The sequence below is a fragment of the Streptopelia decaocto genome, assembly GCF_964273445.1.
Source record: "Streptopelia decaocto genome assembly, chromosome: 2".
In the NCBI taxonomy this organism is placed as follows: Eukaryota; Metazoa; Chordata; class Aves; order Columbiformes; family Columbidae; genus Streptopelia; species Streptopelia decaocto.
The window spans coordinates 105,088,955-105,108,651 of NC_138655.1; the positions used below are offsets into that span (position 1 = coordinate 105,088,955).

Sequence of the window (19,697 nt, forward strand, 5' to 3'; positions counted from 1 at the left end):
TCTGCTTTATCAGAAACGCATCTCAAACTGACTGCTTTTTCTTATCTGCTCTGACGTAATTATTTTGGTAGTTGGTGTTTTATTGGGAAATGAGTCCATCAACACAGATCAACATTTTCTTCAACATTTTTATCTTCTACAACCTGCTTACATATTTATGATCTTGCTTTGCTACTTTCTGCCAGGCAGACATACAAGTTCTTGAGAGCAATTGCTCCTTTCCCTGGGTATCTATAACAAGCTCTTGCAAAGAAGAGCCTGGTGGTTCTGACGACACATGCACAATACAGAGCTACTTGTGTCACTTGGTCACAGTTTTTAGTAGAAGCTATTTAAGGACTCCTCAAGTTCTCTCAAATAAGTGAGACTAACATGTAGCATCTTTTCTTATGGAGTTCAACATCTGCAACTTGTACAGCAAATTGATGAGCTGTCCTTTTAACTCTAAGTTGCATTTGTTTGCTAAATCTGTCTTCAGTGGTATATGAACTGATTTCCTGTAGCTTTTTTTTTTTTTCCTCCTTTTTTTTTGCTGTATTCTTTGGATTGAAAGAACTGTCTATTCACTGGTAGGACCTTTCCGGAATATTCATTTTGGCACAACCATTGGTGGGTTATGAGGATTGTCCAACATGAAACAGTGCAGAAGTGACTACAGAGACCTTAAAACATGCTAAAGCAATACATTCCATGAGGCTGCATTAGTCACAGAACAAAATATTTCCCTTTAGTGAAAGAAAAATCTTTCTTTTTAGAAGATTAATGGAAGATTTTCTCTTCAACAACCTGTCCTGTACTGAATGCGTTATCACACTTTCTGGTTTAAAATGTCTCCCATAAATCAAATTCATTCAGTGAGTGTCAGTAATAATATTTCTTAGCAGAGTCTGCCCCTTTAGTTGCTGATTTGCAATGTGTGTATGGATAGCTCAGAAAAAGCCTTGACAAATACATCATTTCAAGAAGAAAATATCTTGTCCTTGTAAGTGGCCATTACCAATGTACAGTTTCTAAATGATAAATTCTACTGGTAGCTGTGTAGCCCATCAGTGCATCCTTCAAGCAGGAACAATATAATGGCTACTTACTTGAAGACCCATACTGTAACTACAAGGTACTGGTTCCTCAATATTAAAATCCTCAGCTCAGGTCAATTCCCATATAAGCTTTCATAAGCAGAATTTTTCAGTCATCTTTTTAGACTTTTGCTTCTGTTTCTGCTCTTGTGATACTGAGGAATATAAAAATTTCTTATTAATATTAGACTTTTAACCCAAAGTCATCTTACAACTTCAGGCCAAGAATGGGTCCTTCTCAATTAGCACAGGTGGATCAAGTAGTCTTTGCTTAGATCAAAGGGTTCTGTTGAGAGCTTCATGTGGTTTCTGTGAGTACAGCATTAGAAATTTCTCCATAATGCTTCCTAATTTCTTCCCAAAGGCTACCCAACTTCTGCTGTAGCTTGAACGAGTGGCCCCTGTTGGGATTGTTAGCATTTTAATAACCTTATCTCAATTAACTTCTTTGTTTCTCTTACTGAATGGCTGGTTTAGCAAATTTCTTTCAGAATAGTTCTTGAATCTTCCATTCTTCTATAATACTTGCAATTTATGTAGGACAATCAAGACTAAAATTATTACATAAAGGTCACAGTGCTTACTGAAATAAGAAATAAAACAGATTTCATATAATGCAAAAAAACCACAAGGCTCAGCTAAGCAATGTAATCCAAATCTGGATCAAAGTAAATCTTGGTTTTCATAAACATTGTGTGTAGTGCAATTACACAGTACAAATATCTGTAGCTTTATCATTAAACAACAACTAACTTCAAGTTAATCATTAGCACATTTCACCATAAACATAATTTTAACTTAGAAATTCAGATTACTTCAGGTAATATACAATCCTTTCACTTTAAGAGGCATTTTCCAGATTAATATAACCAAAGTTTTAAATTAATTTTCCAGTAATAGGGCAGTAAACTCTAAAACTGGGAGTTCCAAACAGGGAACTAACCAGTACAGATCGAGGCTTTAAAGGAACACCTCACCAAAAACGAAGGTTTTCACTTGTGCAAGACAACATAACATTTCTTTATTCAAAATTCCATTTATCTTCTGCAAGTACCCCACTTCCTTTCTCCAGGTCTTTTCTGCTGTTCTCTTTTGTCTGCTACTGTAACACCATAAGCATCCCATGAGATACCATTTCTAAAGCTACAGCAGGTTTCTTTTTTTATTCAGTCACAGTCTACTAACAGGTTTGATTTAATACCAATATCGATTTAACATCGATGGACATATACAATGCATCATACATACACCAAACCTCACTGTCATCCCTGCTCGCTCCCATAGCTTCAGTAAATCATCAGTTTATGAAGACTACGATGTAAATCTCTGGAAGTTATTCTTCAGGCCAACAATTCTGATAGTGAAATGGGATATATGACTAGGACTGTTTGATGTATTCTGGCAGTGGTCTCTTAGTTCATTTATTGTATAAAAGGCCTGTCTACAGGACATCAAGATAACCCTGGCATCAGATTAAAAGGACTAAGGAGCAGCATTTCCACAACCTAGTTTTAGAAAGCACTTTCACTCAGTGCTTCTACATTAGCAGCACATAAATAGCTGGTAAAGCCCAAACATGAATCGTTTGTATTTGAGGCAAGAGGAGGAAACAGAATACAGGTACAGAAGTATTCTTCCACAGTGCTTAGTAGTTATGATATCTTTAATTTAATTATTTAATGGACTTAAATTCAGTAGCCCAGCCAGAGATACTTGATAGGGATAATGGCAATAGAGGCATTCAACAGTGTTTCAAAAGGTAACTCCAGTGATCAGATAACTTTAGAGAGAAAATAACAAAATGAGGGGATGCATGACATGCATGATTTTGTTATCAGTGATAAAACGTGAAATCTGGCTCTTAACATTATTATGTTGTTACTGTTGTACTTGCTTGGTTTTGTTTTCCTAAAGATTTGCATTCCGATGCAACAATATTCGTTTCATTTGTAGATAAGCTGCCTTCACACTTAAGTCTTGTAAGCTGGTCAGTTCTGCTCTCATATGCCTTTCCTATATTGTGAGTTATCAGTGCTGTTTCTGCTGTCAGGGAATTGGTTTGTGGCTTTTTAAGTCTTCTCGTCCTCAGCAAATGTAATTATCAGAACAGCATTATTATGAAAAGTGTTTGGTGATGCAGTATCACAGGGGTAACATTCTCTGCAGGCTAAACTCCTCTGAAAAAAACAGCTTGAGCTACAGTGTTTGCCGTTCAGCACTCTCAGTGACAAGCGTACACATATTATTAATGCATTAGAGAAAAGAGTGGTAGGTAAAGCAAGAATGATGGTTCACAGGCATGACAATGACACCAATTCAATGATGACATAAGACAAGATGGTATCAGGCTCATGGTCTTGTCATTAAGATGTGGGAGGCAGATAAGGGATTTGTCATTAGAAAAAATTAAGTAATCTAAGGTAGGTTTATATTCTCAGTTAACAAGACTATTAACATCCAGTTTTGGGTTACTTCTGACTTTTTCAAACCTTCAGTACATTTAGATTGATCATAGGCAGAATTTTCCTTAGCCTTTAAAATCGCAATAAAACAAGTGAACATGTAAGTGAAGAGGGAAAGTGTGTCTACTCTTTTGAGAAAACATATCACCATTGCTGTGATTTGATCCGAGGTTGGCTGGCAAAGGAATATGATGGTGAAAAGATCAGATGTGGCCTGAAATGGGTAAAAAAAGGCAGCTTTTACCCCAAAGCTCTGCTACTACATTTATGTAGAAGCTGAGCCACCTCTAAAACAGCCTGCTCACTGTGGACCAAGCGAAAACTGACTTTGATTGACAGAAGGAATCATAGAATCATTTTTGTTGGAGGAGGCCCTCAAGGTCGAGTCCAACCATAACCCAACCCTGGCACTAAACCATGCTCCTAAGAATCTCATATATACATCTTTTAAACACCTCCAGGGATGGTGACTCTACCACTTTCCAGCACAGCCTGTTCCAATGCCTGACAACCCTTTCCATGAAGAAATTTTTCCTAATATCCAATCTGAACCTCCCCTGGCACAACTTGAGGCCATTTCCTCTTGTCCTGTCACTTGCTACTTGGGAGAAGAGCCCAACACCCTCCATGCTACAACCTCCTTTCAGGGAGTTGTATAGAACAATAACATTTCCCCTCAGCCTCCTTTTCTCCAGACTAAACAGCCCCAGCTCCCGAAGCCGCTCCTCATATGACTTGTGCTCCAGACCCCTCAACAGCTTCCTTGCCCCCCTCTGCACTCTCTCCAGCACATCAGTGTATTTCATGTAGTGAGGGTCCCAATATCAGATTGGATATTAGGATAAAATTCTTCACAGAAAGGGTTGTTAGGCACTGGCTGTGCTGGGAAGTGATGGAGTCATCATCCCTGGAGGTGTTTAAAAGGCGTTTAGACAAGGTTCTTTGAAACATGGTTTAGTGCTAGAGTTAGGTTAGGTTATGGTTGGACTCAGTGATCCTGAGGGTCTCTTTCAACTGAAATGATTCTGTGATTCTTCATCCTGATTGAGTGGGTCTGTAACAGACTCCCACCAGGATATCTGCCTTGTTGGCTTTCCCCTTGATTCTTACCCATAAACACTCTACCCTATCATCACCCTCATCAAGGTCTAGACAATCAAAACACTCCCAAACATACAGGGCTACCCCACCTCCTCTGCTTCTTTGGCTATCCCTTCTGAAGAGTTTATAGCCATCCAATGCAGCACTCCAGTTTTGTAAGTCATACCATCATGTTTCTGTGATTGCAGCTACATCATAGTTTCTTTGCTGAAGACAAGGGAAAGGAGAAGACAATAATATACAAAGAAGAGTAAAAGCAGAAGATATGAAGAGCAGAGAGACTGAGAGAAACAAATTATGCATCTTTGCACATAAAGCTTAAAAGTATTTACCTTTTAAATATAGCAAACCTTTGCAGGATTGGTATAACAAATACCCAGGATATCCCTCTTTAAAAACACTACATCAGAAACTCTTATCTCCTACAGATGTATTTTTAAAGTATTCTAGAATACAAATAGTGGTTTGTTTTTTTTTTTCTGGTTTATGTGGCAACATACAGTTCTTTGAGTTTCAGCTTTCAATAAGTAAAGAGACAATGCTAACTAGCACTAGCAAACTCTCTTTAGTGGCAGTGACATTACATATTGTCTGCCCACAGCAAATATTAAACAAGTTCAGAGAACTGCAATCTCTATTACATCTCCTTGACTCTGCCACTGACCCTACAAGTCTATTTCTTTTAAAAAAGGTTTAGTAATCCATATCCATTACATTTACTTCCTCTGTCTCTCTGCCATACACACAGGTCTTTAAACAGATCAAGAGTTTTTCATGCTGAACCATACTTTATAATGCATCAAGTTCAGCATGTAACACCATTATTTGCAAAAAATGCTATATTTTACAAAAAGATTTATTGCAAGAAAAGAGACTTTCAAGTATCATTATGGCTCTAGTGTGTGCAAGAACACCACTGAACTTCAAGGAGAGGTGGTTTCTACTGTAGCGGAAAGAGAACTGTACTGAAAGCAGAATGAGTGTTTTCCAGTCACTACTAATGAGTGAAGAAAACAAAACAAAAGGTTAAAATATAGCTAGAAGAAAAAAAGGATGTCATGCAGATGCCTTGTTCAGAAAGAAGCAGTGAGCAGTGTTTACATCTGACAGTTTTGCCTTGTCTGTGTAGGCCAGGTGCTGGTCAGAAGAGAAAGTCATGCTCTCCTCTTCAGCATCCCTTCACAGGGAGTGATCTGCCCACTAATGCTCTGGCCCCACGACACTTTCAGGGAGTCGATCTATGTTTCTGTGTTGCCACATACAATGCTCCTGCAGTGCTGTACTTTAAAGCTGCAAGACAAGTTGTGGAAAGGACAGTTTTGTATTACCTTTATCAGTAGGCTGACTTTAACCAGTTGCTTTGAATGCCATTGCATGTTTTTATGAGTTACTAACGGGACAGAAATTTGGTGTTCCTGTAGCTTATACATCTGCAACATTTTATATTCACTGTACTTATACAATGCATATACGATAAGTAGGTTTTCATTAAACCATTTCATATAATTTGCAATCCTTGGATAAACAGAAATTGTATGCGCTAACTACAATATTAATGGCTATATCCATTATTCAGAAATTAATAGGGCTTTTTTTTCTGATTTCAAAGAATGAAGCTTTTAGTCTTCAAATGAAACTGTGACAACAGTATTTCTTTAAGTACCTTTAAATCACAATAATTTTGGATTTCAAATCTTTTCCTGCTATAGTACTAATACAGTACTAACTTCTTCCTCCCCATTGCCTCCAATGAATAGGATTCCAAATCAAAGGATTTGCAACAGGTATGATAATTCACCAGTTTTAATACATTAGCCAAAGATGCTAAGCATCAGCAGGTTATGTATTCATCTCTACTTTCACTCCCAAGGTATTCCTCACACATATCAGGCAGTCTAGAGATGGGAAAAATATTCTGTGTGTGAGAGCCAAAAAGCCATTGAATTAGTTTTTACATCCTCAAGAATTCCTAAAAAAAAAAAAAAAAACAACACGAAAAGCACTGTTATATTGCAAATGTACCTATAATATAAGCAGGAATCTAGCATTTCTAGTGGCAATCTATACCAGAATAAGCCATGATACAGAAGTCCTGAAAACTGGCACTTTGTTTTATCAGCACGTCATTTCTTGGGAGAGTCTTTATTATAGAGCACACTTGGTGTACTCGCTGTTCAAAGGAAGCCTTTCCTGAAGTGACAGAATAACTCTAGACTGGAGCTACCACCAGCCAGAGGAATTTATTCTGACCCATTCCTCTCAGAGAAAGAATAAGCAACCTTGGGGTCTTCAAAGATGGAGGTAGGAGTATTTATAATAATATGAATAAAACTAATTATAGCTTCCCATCAACCTATAATGACAGAATAATAAATTTGAAAGCAGTGTGGACTAACGTATCTGTAAGTAAATTCATCCTAACAACAAAAACAATTATAAAAGCACTTCACTAGTCACATACTTCAATGAAATATGGGGAAAAGACCTAATCAATAGGTTGCCTAGTAAGATAGTCAAAACTGAACTCTCTTGTTATTGATTTTTTTTTTTTTTTTTTACCCGACAGTCTGACCATGACAAAAAGCTCTTACAGAGTTCAGCTTGAGGTCTGCATTAGCATCTGCTGATCTGCTGTCATGCACAAGGAATTATCTCTTTCCTGATTTATTTCCACTGATTAAATACTAGAGGTTGACAGGGTTTCCCCCTGCTACTCTCTCCTTAAGCTTTTTTTTTTTTTTTTTAATAGTAGCCATTTCCTATCTGCAGACTCCTCATGGTCTCATTGTCTAACATGGTACAATGTTGATATGCTCTTTCTTTCCCCCCCTACACAAAGAGTTTAACCTCTGCCTTTACTATTTCATTGTTAACTACATATTAACCTAGTCCCTTACCTCTGCTGCAGAACCTCTGTCCCATCCTTTTTATATCAAAAAAAGACTGAGTGTAATATACTTATAACCATTAAGTCTCAAAAGCATTAAGACAATGTTAGAGTCACTCTCAATTGTATCTAAACTTATTTTCTTTACAGAAACTTAATGAGAATGCCATATCAGCAGCTTTGCCTTATTTCTCGGAGTGCTGAGAGTCACCTGATTCATGAATATGAACCCTTTATGGCCTTGAAAATGCTGCTTTAAAGAGGCATATCTTGAGTATGTCCAACAGTGCTCTTCCTCTCCTCCCTTTCTTCTGTCTCTGTGGTACTTTGGTAAAATCTGTCATGAATTAAGGAGGCTAGCTTGATGGGAACAGGAAAAGTATGTGTACAAAACTGCATTCAGTTTCCAGAAAATCTATGATATGGACCAAAAAAGCTGAAAAGCTAAAAAAAAAAAAAAAAAAAGACCACACAATATGCCGAAAGAAGTCACAAATCAGAAAGTGATTTCAATCTCCTAAATATCTCAAACAAATGGCATAACTAATGTCAAATAATTAAAGAGACAAAGAGAGTATTTTATTTTTCCTCCTCATTCCCCTCATTCCCTACTCAGTCACTTTCAATGTTTTTAAGGCAAAGGACTTCACCCTGTAAACCATTCAGTACAATTTTTGTACAAGCAATTGGCTGGATTTGGCTAGAAGTTTGTGTATCATTCTTTCTTAAAGTATACTCTTTCCTACTTTTTTTTTAAACTTCCTCCTATAATCTACTTAGTTTATGACATAAGCAGAACATAAACAACCTTCAGGTTCATGGTGATTCAATGTACAAGCTTTCTTCTAGAATTTTCAGAGATGGGACCTGAGAATTAGAAACTCATAGCTCATAGTTTGTTTTTATGGAGAATTTTCATTGCTGATTTTGTAAGACAAAGTCAGAGCAATACTTTGAAAACCAGTTTGCAAAACAATGATTTTGACACTTCTACTTCCTAGTATTTTGACAGCACAAGTATTCCTCCAAATGGGAAGAACTTCTTCCTCGGGTAGTCTCCTTAGGATGAATGCACAGACAAATGCTCACCAAGAAGTTCTTCACTTTAGCTGAACACACTGGAAAACATGCTAACGCATTTAATACAACTCAGCATTCAGTGAAGCAAACGACTTCTGTCTTTAAAGAGAAAAATTATCGTTGTCAACTGATCGCTATTAGTAAGGGTATCACCAAGCTAACTTAAACTAGTTCATACCGTGGCTAAGACAAGACTTGGCCCTGAGTCTTTATTGCTGTAGCAGCCAAGACTTTACTCCTCTGTTGTGGTATTTTTGCTGCACACAAATAGTGTTAAGAGCAATGGTTCCACATCAGGTTTTAAAGATTAATATGAACGAATTTTGCCTGCAACTGCACAAATGCAAATCCTATCATAGCTTCGTAAGTTAATATTATGTCATTTTAGTTATATCTAGGTACATAAAATAAAGCAATGTGATAGCAATGTTACAGAGACTGGAAAAAAAATTAAGGCAAGTTTTTCTCTATTTGACTACACTAAATTAGAGTTACAGCACTATTAATCCACAGTAATGCCTCACTTTAACAGGTTTGTTGTCTAACACTGATGAATTCCAATTCAGAAACTTCTGTATTTCTTAAACTTTTATTCATATTACTAAAAGAGTTTTTACAAAAGATTAACCCATAAGGTGTGTGCATAAGCATGGACACTATAAAAGGTACTGAAAAAATATCATACCTAAAATGGCAACTATTTATAGCAAATTATGCTATACCAAAACAATTTGTAGAACACCACGGAGCATACAAACTGATGATACAAAAACAACACTTTTCAGGAAAGTGTTAAGCACATATTTAATTTACTTATGCTTTATATTGAACCCAATAAGAATTAAGTTCCAACTAAAAGTTAAGGGCTTCCTTATATATCTTTCTGAATAGAATGTCTCAATAAGCAATGTACTATTCTGTATCTTAAGGATTCAGAGGATATTAAAAAAAAATCCAAGGCAAAAAGAAAATTTAAAAAATAGCACAAAAGCATTTTCTTGGTCTGAATTTAACTTCTTAATATTTTTACTGTGAATGTACTGCTCATGAAAGATGTAAGATTAAGAACCCTCAGGATGAAGCTATCTATACAGTCACAGACATGTAGTGCACAATCAGCAGCATTGTCAAATTCCCCTTAAAATGTACTTCTCTGAAGCCAGAGTTTATACACTGCTAAAGAATTATTTGTGTTTTTTTTCTTTTTTCAGTTTTTAAAATTTATTTTTAAATTCCAAGAAAAAGAATGGAAAGTGATTTTCCTGAAGGAAAAACTCCACTTCCTACTGTTAAAGGGGCTTCAGATCACACATATTTGCGCAAGCAAATGCTTTTGTGTAATCTTTGCTGAGCAACTGTTTTGATTTTGAAGTCAGGCACTTACAAGTGTATTGGAATGATTTGATCTTCAACTGTCATCCTCCGACAGTGCATTATCTCACTTTATTTCTGTGCAATGCTCACTCTCCCCCATTAATAAGTACCGACCTCTATGGAGGGCCAGAAGCTAAAGCCATAATTCCACAGGTGCAGAAGCCCCAAAATTTACATGGAAGTGAACATTTGTGGATTCAACCATTACTTGTTCCTGGGTAATTACACTTATCCTCACTGGGAAGTTAACACCTAATGAGCCAAGAGGCAAATGGGAGACAACCTTTTAAAAGCTATGCTTTCTGCACACTGGACCTCAAAGGCAACAGAAGTAATACAGCAAAATGCCTTCCATTCAGGGGAATTGTCACAAACACATTTTTCGTGTACTAGCACAAACACATCTATTCTGCCAAACACAAATCTTTAGACTATTCAAAAAGCACATTCTAAAGAAACATAAAATGCTGTCTGTGACCATCTCTCAATCTAAGGATTTTAAAATTCTGTGTCAATTTAAGAACTCTCCTGATAAGAGTATATTTTTGTTCATTAATAAAGGAAAAAAACAAACCTGTTTTTTAAAAAAATATCAAATAAGCCCCCAGACTGATGCGCCACAGCTCTACGCACAACTTCATTTCTACCAGTGCCAAGCAAATGAAAACTGAGAAACTTTCCTGCTTTACACCTGCCTAACATTTAAGTAAGGTTTTTTTATTAGCTGCAGTAGAGTACTTCCCAAAGAATTCCAGTAAGACTACTTCTCCTTTTTTTCCAAATATCATACCAGCCCACTTGGAGACACTCCCTGAGTGGGTATACTCAATTTTGGACACTTAATCTTATTACTTCAATTTATAACATCTGAAGTCAGCCACCGGATCAAAACTTAGATCACAACTAAGAGGAAAATGGTGAACCACGATTAGGTTACTGGTGCTATGGATGGGCTTTGCCTTTAAGTCAGACCTTAAGTTTCCTAACCTTTAGGGATATTTGATGATGTATCTCATTACAGAAACTGAAGCCATCTATAAACTGCAGACAGAAATGAAAGCCACATGCATCAAAGAGGGGAGACGCACAGAGTATATTAGGATTGATTTGCCTCTTCATTTCCACAATTAGCAGTTTGGGCAAATCTCAGACTATACACAATCAGAGGCTGGAAGGAACATCTGCAGGTCATTTGGTGCAGCTCCCTCAACCTCTCCAGGCAATCTGTGCTAGTTTCATCATCTTCATGGGGAAAAAATACAAAGGAGATAAGGAAGTCCTTGGCAGATCAGCTTTTCAACAGTGCTACAAACAGGTATGTACAGAACTGTAGTATGTACATCAAATACACTACATTATGTTAAAATACTCCTGCAACCTGATGACTAGGTACATGAGCAAGACTCATGATTTATAACTCCACATTTTCTAAGTTAACTTAAAGCTCGTCAAATATCTGTATTATTATTATTTTGTTTACTTTTTTAATCTGTGGAGATCACTAGAACTTCTATTTCTAACCACACTTTTATTAAATGAAACATTAGCTACTTCATTATATATTTTACCTATACACGATAAAATATCAAATGAAATATTAGGTACACTATTATATATTTTATAAATATATGATAAAATATAAATCCCAATATCTATCAAGAGTAAAAGATCAGGAGTGCCATAAAGCAGAATTTTGGTCATATGTTGGCCTTCTGCTATAATAAGAACCACATAAATTACTTGATATATTCATACATGGTAGCCAAACAAGGGCTGACAAGCAACAAGGAAATTGCTACAGCCCATTTTATTCAGACAGATTCAGTGGATCTTAACTATGTGTCTATAAAGAACCCGTAAAAATTCAAACCCTGATACTTCAGCTCTGGTTCACAGGTTTTCTAGAAGAGATTGAGGACAACCTACATAACTGTGCTAGTTTTAAGTTTTAAGAACCTACTGATGCACTGAGCTCTGCACATACCAGCTGAGAACTGGAAGTACAGCGTGGGTCTTGCTCGGTGCTATGCATGAGCAACAAAGCCTACATCTTAGAAAGACGTGTTAGCTGTGACGTGATGCCATTCAGCCATGACTATGGCTCTTGTCATTGCTGAGCTGATTAAGAACACAATGCACCCTGGCGGGCTTGCTTAAGGAGCTGTGCATTGTATTCATTGCAGGATGATGACACTCTAAGGTATTTGAAAACCAAGCCATCAGAGACCTAAAAAATGGACTTAGGTGCCTGCCTTTAGATATTTGTGTTTAAAATTTCATGGCTTAACGTAAACAGACAAGTAGTGCTCATGCTAAGAACAAGAGATTAGAAATCCTTTAGAATGGAAATGCTTTAGCAGACTATGCTGAAAACCTCTAATATGTTATCCCAATTTGGCTGTTATTCAACGATCTGCACAGAATCAAGGGTGGGCTCAGACACTGCCTACTACTGCACTAAGAGGAATTTTGTCTTCTGTCTACTTGGCATACTTTGTGAAAGATTAAAATAGTTCTGCTCGTGCCTCTGGAGATAGCCTGATACAATTACAGATTTTTTTCTCTCATCAACAGGATAAATAGCTTGCAGTGAAAAAAAAATTAATAAAAAAAAAATCGAAACTTTCCATCTGATCAAATCTATGTCCAAAATGTCTGTGTATATTCCCTTTAAAAATGTTACTTAAAATTAGGAGCAATGTCACGAACCCATGTTTCTGCTAAAAATAACATAAAAAGGTCTTTCTTGCTGCACAAAATAGGTCAATTCAAGCATTCTAAACAAAAATATGTTTAGAAGGTCTTATTAATAATTAGACAATAGCTTCATATGCAAAATACATTATTAGAGCCCGGTAAGTAACTATTTTTGTTTTTCAAAAAAGTAGGGACTTTAACTAGTGGTACTGTTTATGCCAATCAGGTGTTAATCCTAGTATTCCAACATTTAGAAGGCCATCAGATCTTCTGTCATTTTAATACAAACACAATCTGTGGCTGTTGAGCAGTTGAGATAGATATATTTTGCCATGATATTTCACGATAACCCCAAGTGTGTTTCTGTATGTTAAAAATTTATACGATTTCTCTTAACAGATTCCATACAGAGAAGAGGAGATTAGGAAACAGGTTTCATCAGGATAGCACTGCTTTTTATCTGTAAAGTTCTTTTCTTCAGGGTTTCTAAAAATTCCTTGTCAGCAACCGCCTGATTTTCTTAAGGTATCCTATCAACACTTCATTATATTTTTTGACATAACAACAGAGACTGTTACATTAGATCCATAAGACAGTTTAGCTTCAGTACAGCAAAATAAATATTTTCCCATATCCATACCCTTTCAGTCATCGGCCCTCAATGTATAGGCTACACTGTGCACTAAGTGCCGAGACATATTGACTTTGGTGGGAGTTACACCACCTCATTCACTCAATACTCCCATAAAGGCAATACTGGCAGTTGGAAGTGAAAGGAGCAATCTTTATAAGATAAAGGTATGAGAGGCAGGGACTCAGAGGCATGAAATCCAGGTAAGGTAAAGCATCATGAAATGAAAAAAAAAAAAAAAAAAAAAAAGGCACACAGGAGATTCCAGGAGAAAAATGATTTTTATTTTTTTTTTTCCCTATGTGGAAGGGAAGTTAACATTTAAGAAAGATGTTTCTAGTAATATAACACTAGGAGAATTAAGAGCCAGTAAAAATGACAGTGGTCAACTTACAGGCATTGCTATGGAAACAGCAAGATATCAGACATAAAAATCCTTCCAGATAGGATAGGTCAGGGCATCCTTAAATAGAAAATAACAATACATTCACAACATTCCCAAAAGACTTCAGGGCCTTGCTATAAACACTAGTCAAAACTTTTGCACTGACTAATATATCAAACCATCTTTTCATATTTACATAGGTTAGCACAGTACCTGGTATTCTAGTAGCAGCCCAGCAACAACAAATGGCAGGTCACAAATCATTCTAATCACATTTCATATTTTTGAAGTGCTCTTACAAATTCAGGTCAGTATAATGTCGTATAAACTAAATTGGCTTAATAGAATAATTTAATTCAATTGAAGTACTTAGGGAAAAAAAAAATGGGCAAAAAGTCCAGGCCCATGACCTAGTAAATCTTTCTATGATCCAAGTTTCCACTCAAGATCTTATGGAGTAACCACAAAAAAGGGGAGCAGAAGTCAGTACTAAACTGTCAAATTCAAGAACTCCATTGTAGCATCCTTCCTCAATACTGTTTCATTTAGGGTCATGGAAATAACTTGGATCTCATGGAAAAAGCAGTGATAGTTTTTACAAAGCAAATAATTCTTGCATGTCCTAACAGAGTGGATGTATGCTAGAATTTATTCTTCACTTGTATTTGCTATACACAAATCATTGTACTCTAAGACATGCAGCAAGTCCTGGATAGCTATAAACACACTCCTACATTTATACAGTCCTGAAATTACATTTGGCCATTTGAAGGCAACCATGAGGCTGATTTGGCCCCCCCGGTGGAAATGAATTTGACATCCCTGGTATAAATGATGCTCTGTAGAGCAGGCAGAAGGATTGGGAATGTGACAAGGCTTGCAGATTTTTCTGTGAATAATCCAAGCAGAATTAGAGTGTCAGCACAAACAGAAATGCTGAGCTCCTACATAATTTCAGCTAGGTAGAGCTGCCAATGAATGCTTTATATCTACCTAGACCAAGGGTGTTAAACATGCAACTCACCTGCACTTCCTTTCACAATGAATTTTGGCTCAATAGTACGTGAAAGTACTCTGAAGTGCTGAAAGCTCATTTTCGTATGCAAGTTAAATCCACTTTGCTGTACTAACTTCCTTCAATACCAAGGGGAAACATGTAAATGAAGATACTGCATTTTACAAACAGTAAGTTGCTCCTCGGTGCCCAGAGAAATGCAAAGCTTATTTCACACTTAACTTACTGCATTTCTGATTATTCCACCAAGAAAAAAAAGTGTCTAAAGTAGGTAGATTCCTTTCAAAAAAATCATTCTTCATAGTGAAAACCATGTAATCATTTAATATCTTTTCAATAATAAAAATACTACAAAAGCAAGTGTTATGCATAACAAACTTTAATTAAAACTGAAAGAAAAACAACAACAGAACCAGAAAAACATAATTGCTTTGAACTGAAGGAGCACCCACTTGGTCCAGCGGTAAATTTTCTGTAAAAAAATCAAAATCTGCTTTCATTTACATATTTGCAACTCCACTGATGTTCACTGAGGTTGAAGAGTCAACTACAGAATATAATTCGGAGGTCATGTGCAAAGCATCTGCACTCCACCTTTCTCATCAATATTTTTTTTAAAACTCATAATTGCAGAAACACTTTCTCCTTCATCACCCTGACTTTGATATCCCCAAGAATAAGAAAATGAGAAGGATGAGAGCTGATCACAAGTTCTACTAGAGTAAGCAAATTTTAAGAGATGATACATCATAAAACCTCTTCAATTGTACCAAGGATCTTCCAATTTCCTTTAGGAAAGGCCTGAATCCTTGAGGTGCCCAGCTCTGCCACTAAAGCTTAATTCAAGTCTCACTGTTTTCATAAGATGTCAGCATTTTCTTATTATACCTATAGGGCATATTTGCATTATGCTAAATGTAAGGCATTTACATAATTCATATCCAAGTTAGGAAATAGAAACAGTATTATATGTAGAATCATGTATTGTACGTGTTCTTCAGGCAAATAGATAGATGGCATTGAGGTAGAAACCAAAATGAGCACCTACAACACAAAGTTAGATTGTGTACACAAAATGCCCCAGTGGCTGACGTATGACTTTGTGACCTATCAAAATTAGAATCTCAGACTACAAAAGAGAAGGTAGAAGAGGTGATCAAAATTCTCTAGTTGCTAGGCATTTTGCAGAAAGAGGCCACATTCACTCATCTTATTAAAATTCATGGAAATTGAAAATATCCAAAAGCCCAGGAGGGGTGGGGTCAGAAAATCTGTTTCACAGAACTGAGAAGCTTACTCTAAATTCACCTTGAAAGCACTTTCCCCATCACAAACTTCCTGAGAGCCTTTTGATTTCTTTCCTACTTAGGAGATAATTATAGAACTTTTTTCCTCCCTGATTAATGAATACAGAGGGGCGTCACTTCAGCATCTTATGCAGATTATCATGGTTGGTTCTTAACTAGATTTTTGTTGGAAATTATTTCTCCTTTGCTCTCTCTCCAACTAGCAATCTTTATTTTTATTTCCTTCTGTTTCACATCTCTTATCCTCTGACTCTGTCGTTTGATATAGCTGCTTTAGTATTAAATATTGTTGAACTCTGCATTTCTATTTTTGTCCTTGTCTTTGCTTTCTCCCTTAATTTTAGATTTACTGTTGTCAGGAAACAATGACACTCAGGCATGGGGATGATTGAAGAGGGACATTAATCAAAGGCGATATAGCACCTTCCTCTTGTGGATAAAACTTCTAAAAGCTATAAACACAAAAGGAAAGCCTAAATATTTTCTAAAAGGATTTATAAGGGCACTAGCATAATCTGAAGATTTTAAGATCATCACAGTGATTTCAGCCAGGAACAATCTAGCTTTACAAGTTTAAATTTCCAACGCTGGTTACTCAGCTCATGTGGTCCCCGATCCGGCCCTCCCAGTTTCTGCTGTTTTTAATTTCTTGTACAAAGTGACACTAAGAGGAAGTCGTGTTATGAAATTCTGCACCACCCCATTTCCACATCAGAGAAGTCTGTCTTCTCGTGGCACTACTACAATAGTTCAACAGTATTGCTCCATGCTCAGGCACCTGCCCTGCCTTGGTAATTTATTAGATTTAAGACTTGCTAATAATAAGCACAGTGTTTTCAAGATCAAACCAAGGCTCAGACATCATTTAAAAACAGAAACAAGTCTGTTTTAGGGAAGTTTGAAATAGAGTCAAGACTCCTAACTGTTTAGTTTTGTTTTTATTTTTGCTACTAGCTCAGCTTCATTCTTTAAAAGAAAGCTGGGCTAGAGTAGGTCTTTTGTTTTTAAACTGCTTTTCCAGTATTGTATAAAAACTGCAAGACATGAAGAGCAACAGTACTGCAGAAATCAGCTTGCTAAGTATATCCCAAAGATTTCACATTCCAAATGGAAGTAGCAGACTTCTGCACAACTTAGCACAAGTTTTTGCAAGTGATATTGACAGTCAATAATAGAGCAACAGTTTACCCCCAAATTCACCAAGCGTACAAAATTACTAATAAAGATAAAAAATAAATATTATTTCATGAACAAGCTTTCAGTATTTCTGTATTAAGAGATTATACAAGAATAAAGACTCTCTAGAAAGCACTCAGAAAGGTGGGCCACTTTGGAAACAAACATTTAAGGCTGTGACTAAATCAACCAAATCACATGTTGCCAAAAGATTTTGCCTTCAAAATATTAAGAACAGATTTTTTTTTCTCAGCCTAACTGTCCTGCTCCATATACTGTTTTCTGAGCCAGCTGCATAGCCCTCTCCCATTCCCCTGAGATAAATTCTTCATTATTTTAACAGTAGTTGCTGAAGAAGCTTTCCTACATCTAATACAATATAAATACTAAGGACCGTAAGTATTTTTATACACATAAGTAGCCTTAAAAGAGAAACTTTTTATATTTATCAAGCTTAAGCATGAGCTGCACCCCACCCTGATGAACACAACATTTGTACCATCAAGTCCTCAGGAATTTGAAGTGGCAATCAATGTTTTTCTTTTCACTCCTGTCTGCTCTCTGAGCTTTAATTTCTCCATCTTTCAGGATCCTATCCGGCACATAGAATAAGTTTCTCCAATAAATCAATACCATAATAAAAAACTACTGCCTCTATGTACTCCTATATATTAAGTGAATTTCTCTTCCAGAAATAAAACCATTCACCTCATGCTCTATATTTGACATTCATTTTTAATAACAGGCCTTAATAAAAGAAGCACCTGGCAAAAATATGTATCTAAAATAGCACAATGTCAAACCTTGACTGCTTTGACAATATTTTCCTGATGTGGTATAATAGCTAACCAATTTAATTTGATTTCAGAAAAATGATAGCATTTTGCTGTTTTCAAATTATACTTTCGAAAAAGAACAATCTTCTGAAAGAACTTCAATGAGGATAGGCATGTTAAATACTACCTGTCAATTTTGTCAGCAACTGTTTTCTGCAGCAATGAAGTTACCATCTTATCCATGAAAAATGTAAAAGAGAAAACTAAATTATATGCTTTTTGCTAAATTATAACACATAAATATCCTCATAGCATCTATACAGAAAACAATACATACATGATAAAACTGCTCCCCAGCACATATACATACAAAGAACAAATTATCTTCAAAAATGTTAAGTTTCAGAGGAGAATTTTCGAAACGACTTTTGTGTCTCACATTTACTCCATGAAATTAGTAAAAAGAAAAGGCAGGAAAGGAAAGCAAAAGCATAAGAGACTCACTGAGGAATACCAACAACCAGGAAATATCTGCATGTTCTGACAACTACCATCATCCCAAATGAGCTTTGCTCATCTGGCAATAGGCCTCCTGACAGCAGCTACAACATGAATCATTATGTTTTCAGCTTAGCTCTGCTCTGTCCTCACACAAACAACACTGAAGAGTTGTACGAGGTGTACCATTCCAAAAAACTCAGTCAATCAGCATCACTACAGCATATGCTTCCATTTCAGAGCAGTGACTTACCCAGATATTTCCATCCTGGTGGTACGGTTTCCAGTTTCTCCCTGTGTCGCTATAGAGCATGCGATACTGAGTGACCCAGTCAGAACTGCTGTATCTGCCTTGAGTGGCAATAGCAGTGATCTGCTTCCTGCTCCCAAAATCCACCTGCAGCCATTGGTAATGATCGCTGTCTGATGGAGACCAGCCTCCAGCACCTGTTGGGTTGACACAGAAGGGAGAGATTCAGACCTCCAACACTCGCTTTGAAGTGAACACATTGCGAAGATGCTGAATGCTGAAAGGCAGCCCAGCTGGGAGGAAAAAAAACTTGAACACATAGAAGAGAAATATGATTGCACATTTTTTTTATAAACACATCTTCAGCACAAGCTCCAAATGCATTAACTCTGTTGCCTTAATCATTTCATGATATAATTATAATGATTCAATGGGCTGCCTGCTAACGAATCAATGTTTTTGTAACACTTTAATTATGGTTTATTAGTTTTTGCCAAATTATGATTGTTCAAGGGTTGACCAACTTGACGCAAAATCCTTTGTCAGAAAAAATTGACAAAAATGAATAACAATCTTTGGATTTCATATGTCTTTTCAATAGCAGTTCATATTGAAGAGATATTATAGATAAAATGGGAGGAAACAAGAGCAAGCTCTCTGTTTTCCTGTGTTGCACTATAGTGCACAGACCAAAAGATCTACCAGATCTTTTGATCTGACAAACTGACAAAGTGACAAAGTACTGCAGGGCTGGATCCAGTTGTGATGTGTTGGGTCTATGAGCTGTCACAGATCACATTGGCAGATGCTTCACAGAAGTGTTATTGCTCTTTATGGGTCTATGAATTAACTTGACAGTAATACTATTAACAATATTGTTCTTATCCATTAGACCACATTGAACTGTTCTAAATAACGAAGGCGACCGATACATAGATAAATGTAGTAGTAAGACATTAATGTGATTCCTTATTCTTTTGAA

The 19,697-nt window shown here is 36.5% G+C and overlaps 1 protein-coding gene across 1 annotated transcript in view; it reads right to left on the reverse strand.

Annotated features, from left to right (window-relative positions):
* CNTNAP2 (contactin associated protein 2) overlaps window positions 1-19,697 on the reverse strand; it is a gene marked incomplete at its 5' end in the record, with an annotated part of 1,159,740 nt that overhangs the window by 740,500 nt on the left and 399,543 nt on the right. The window contains one exon of the mRNA XM_082045698.1: window positions 18,719-18,912. Coding sequence (XP_081901824.1) covers window positions 18,719-18,912 — 194 coding nt within the window. The remainder of the gene's footprint in view (window positions 1-18,718; window positions 18,913-19,697) is intronic.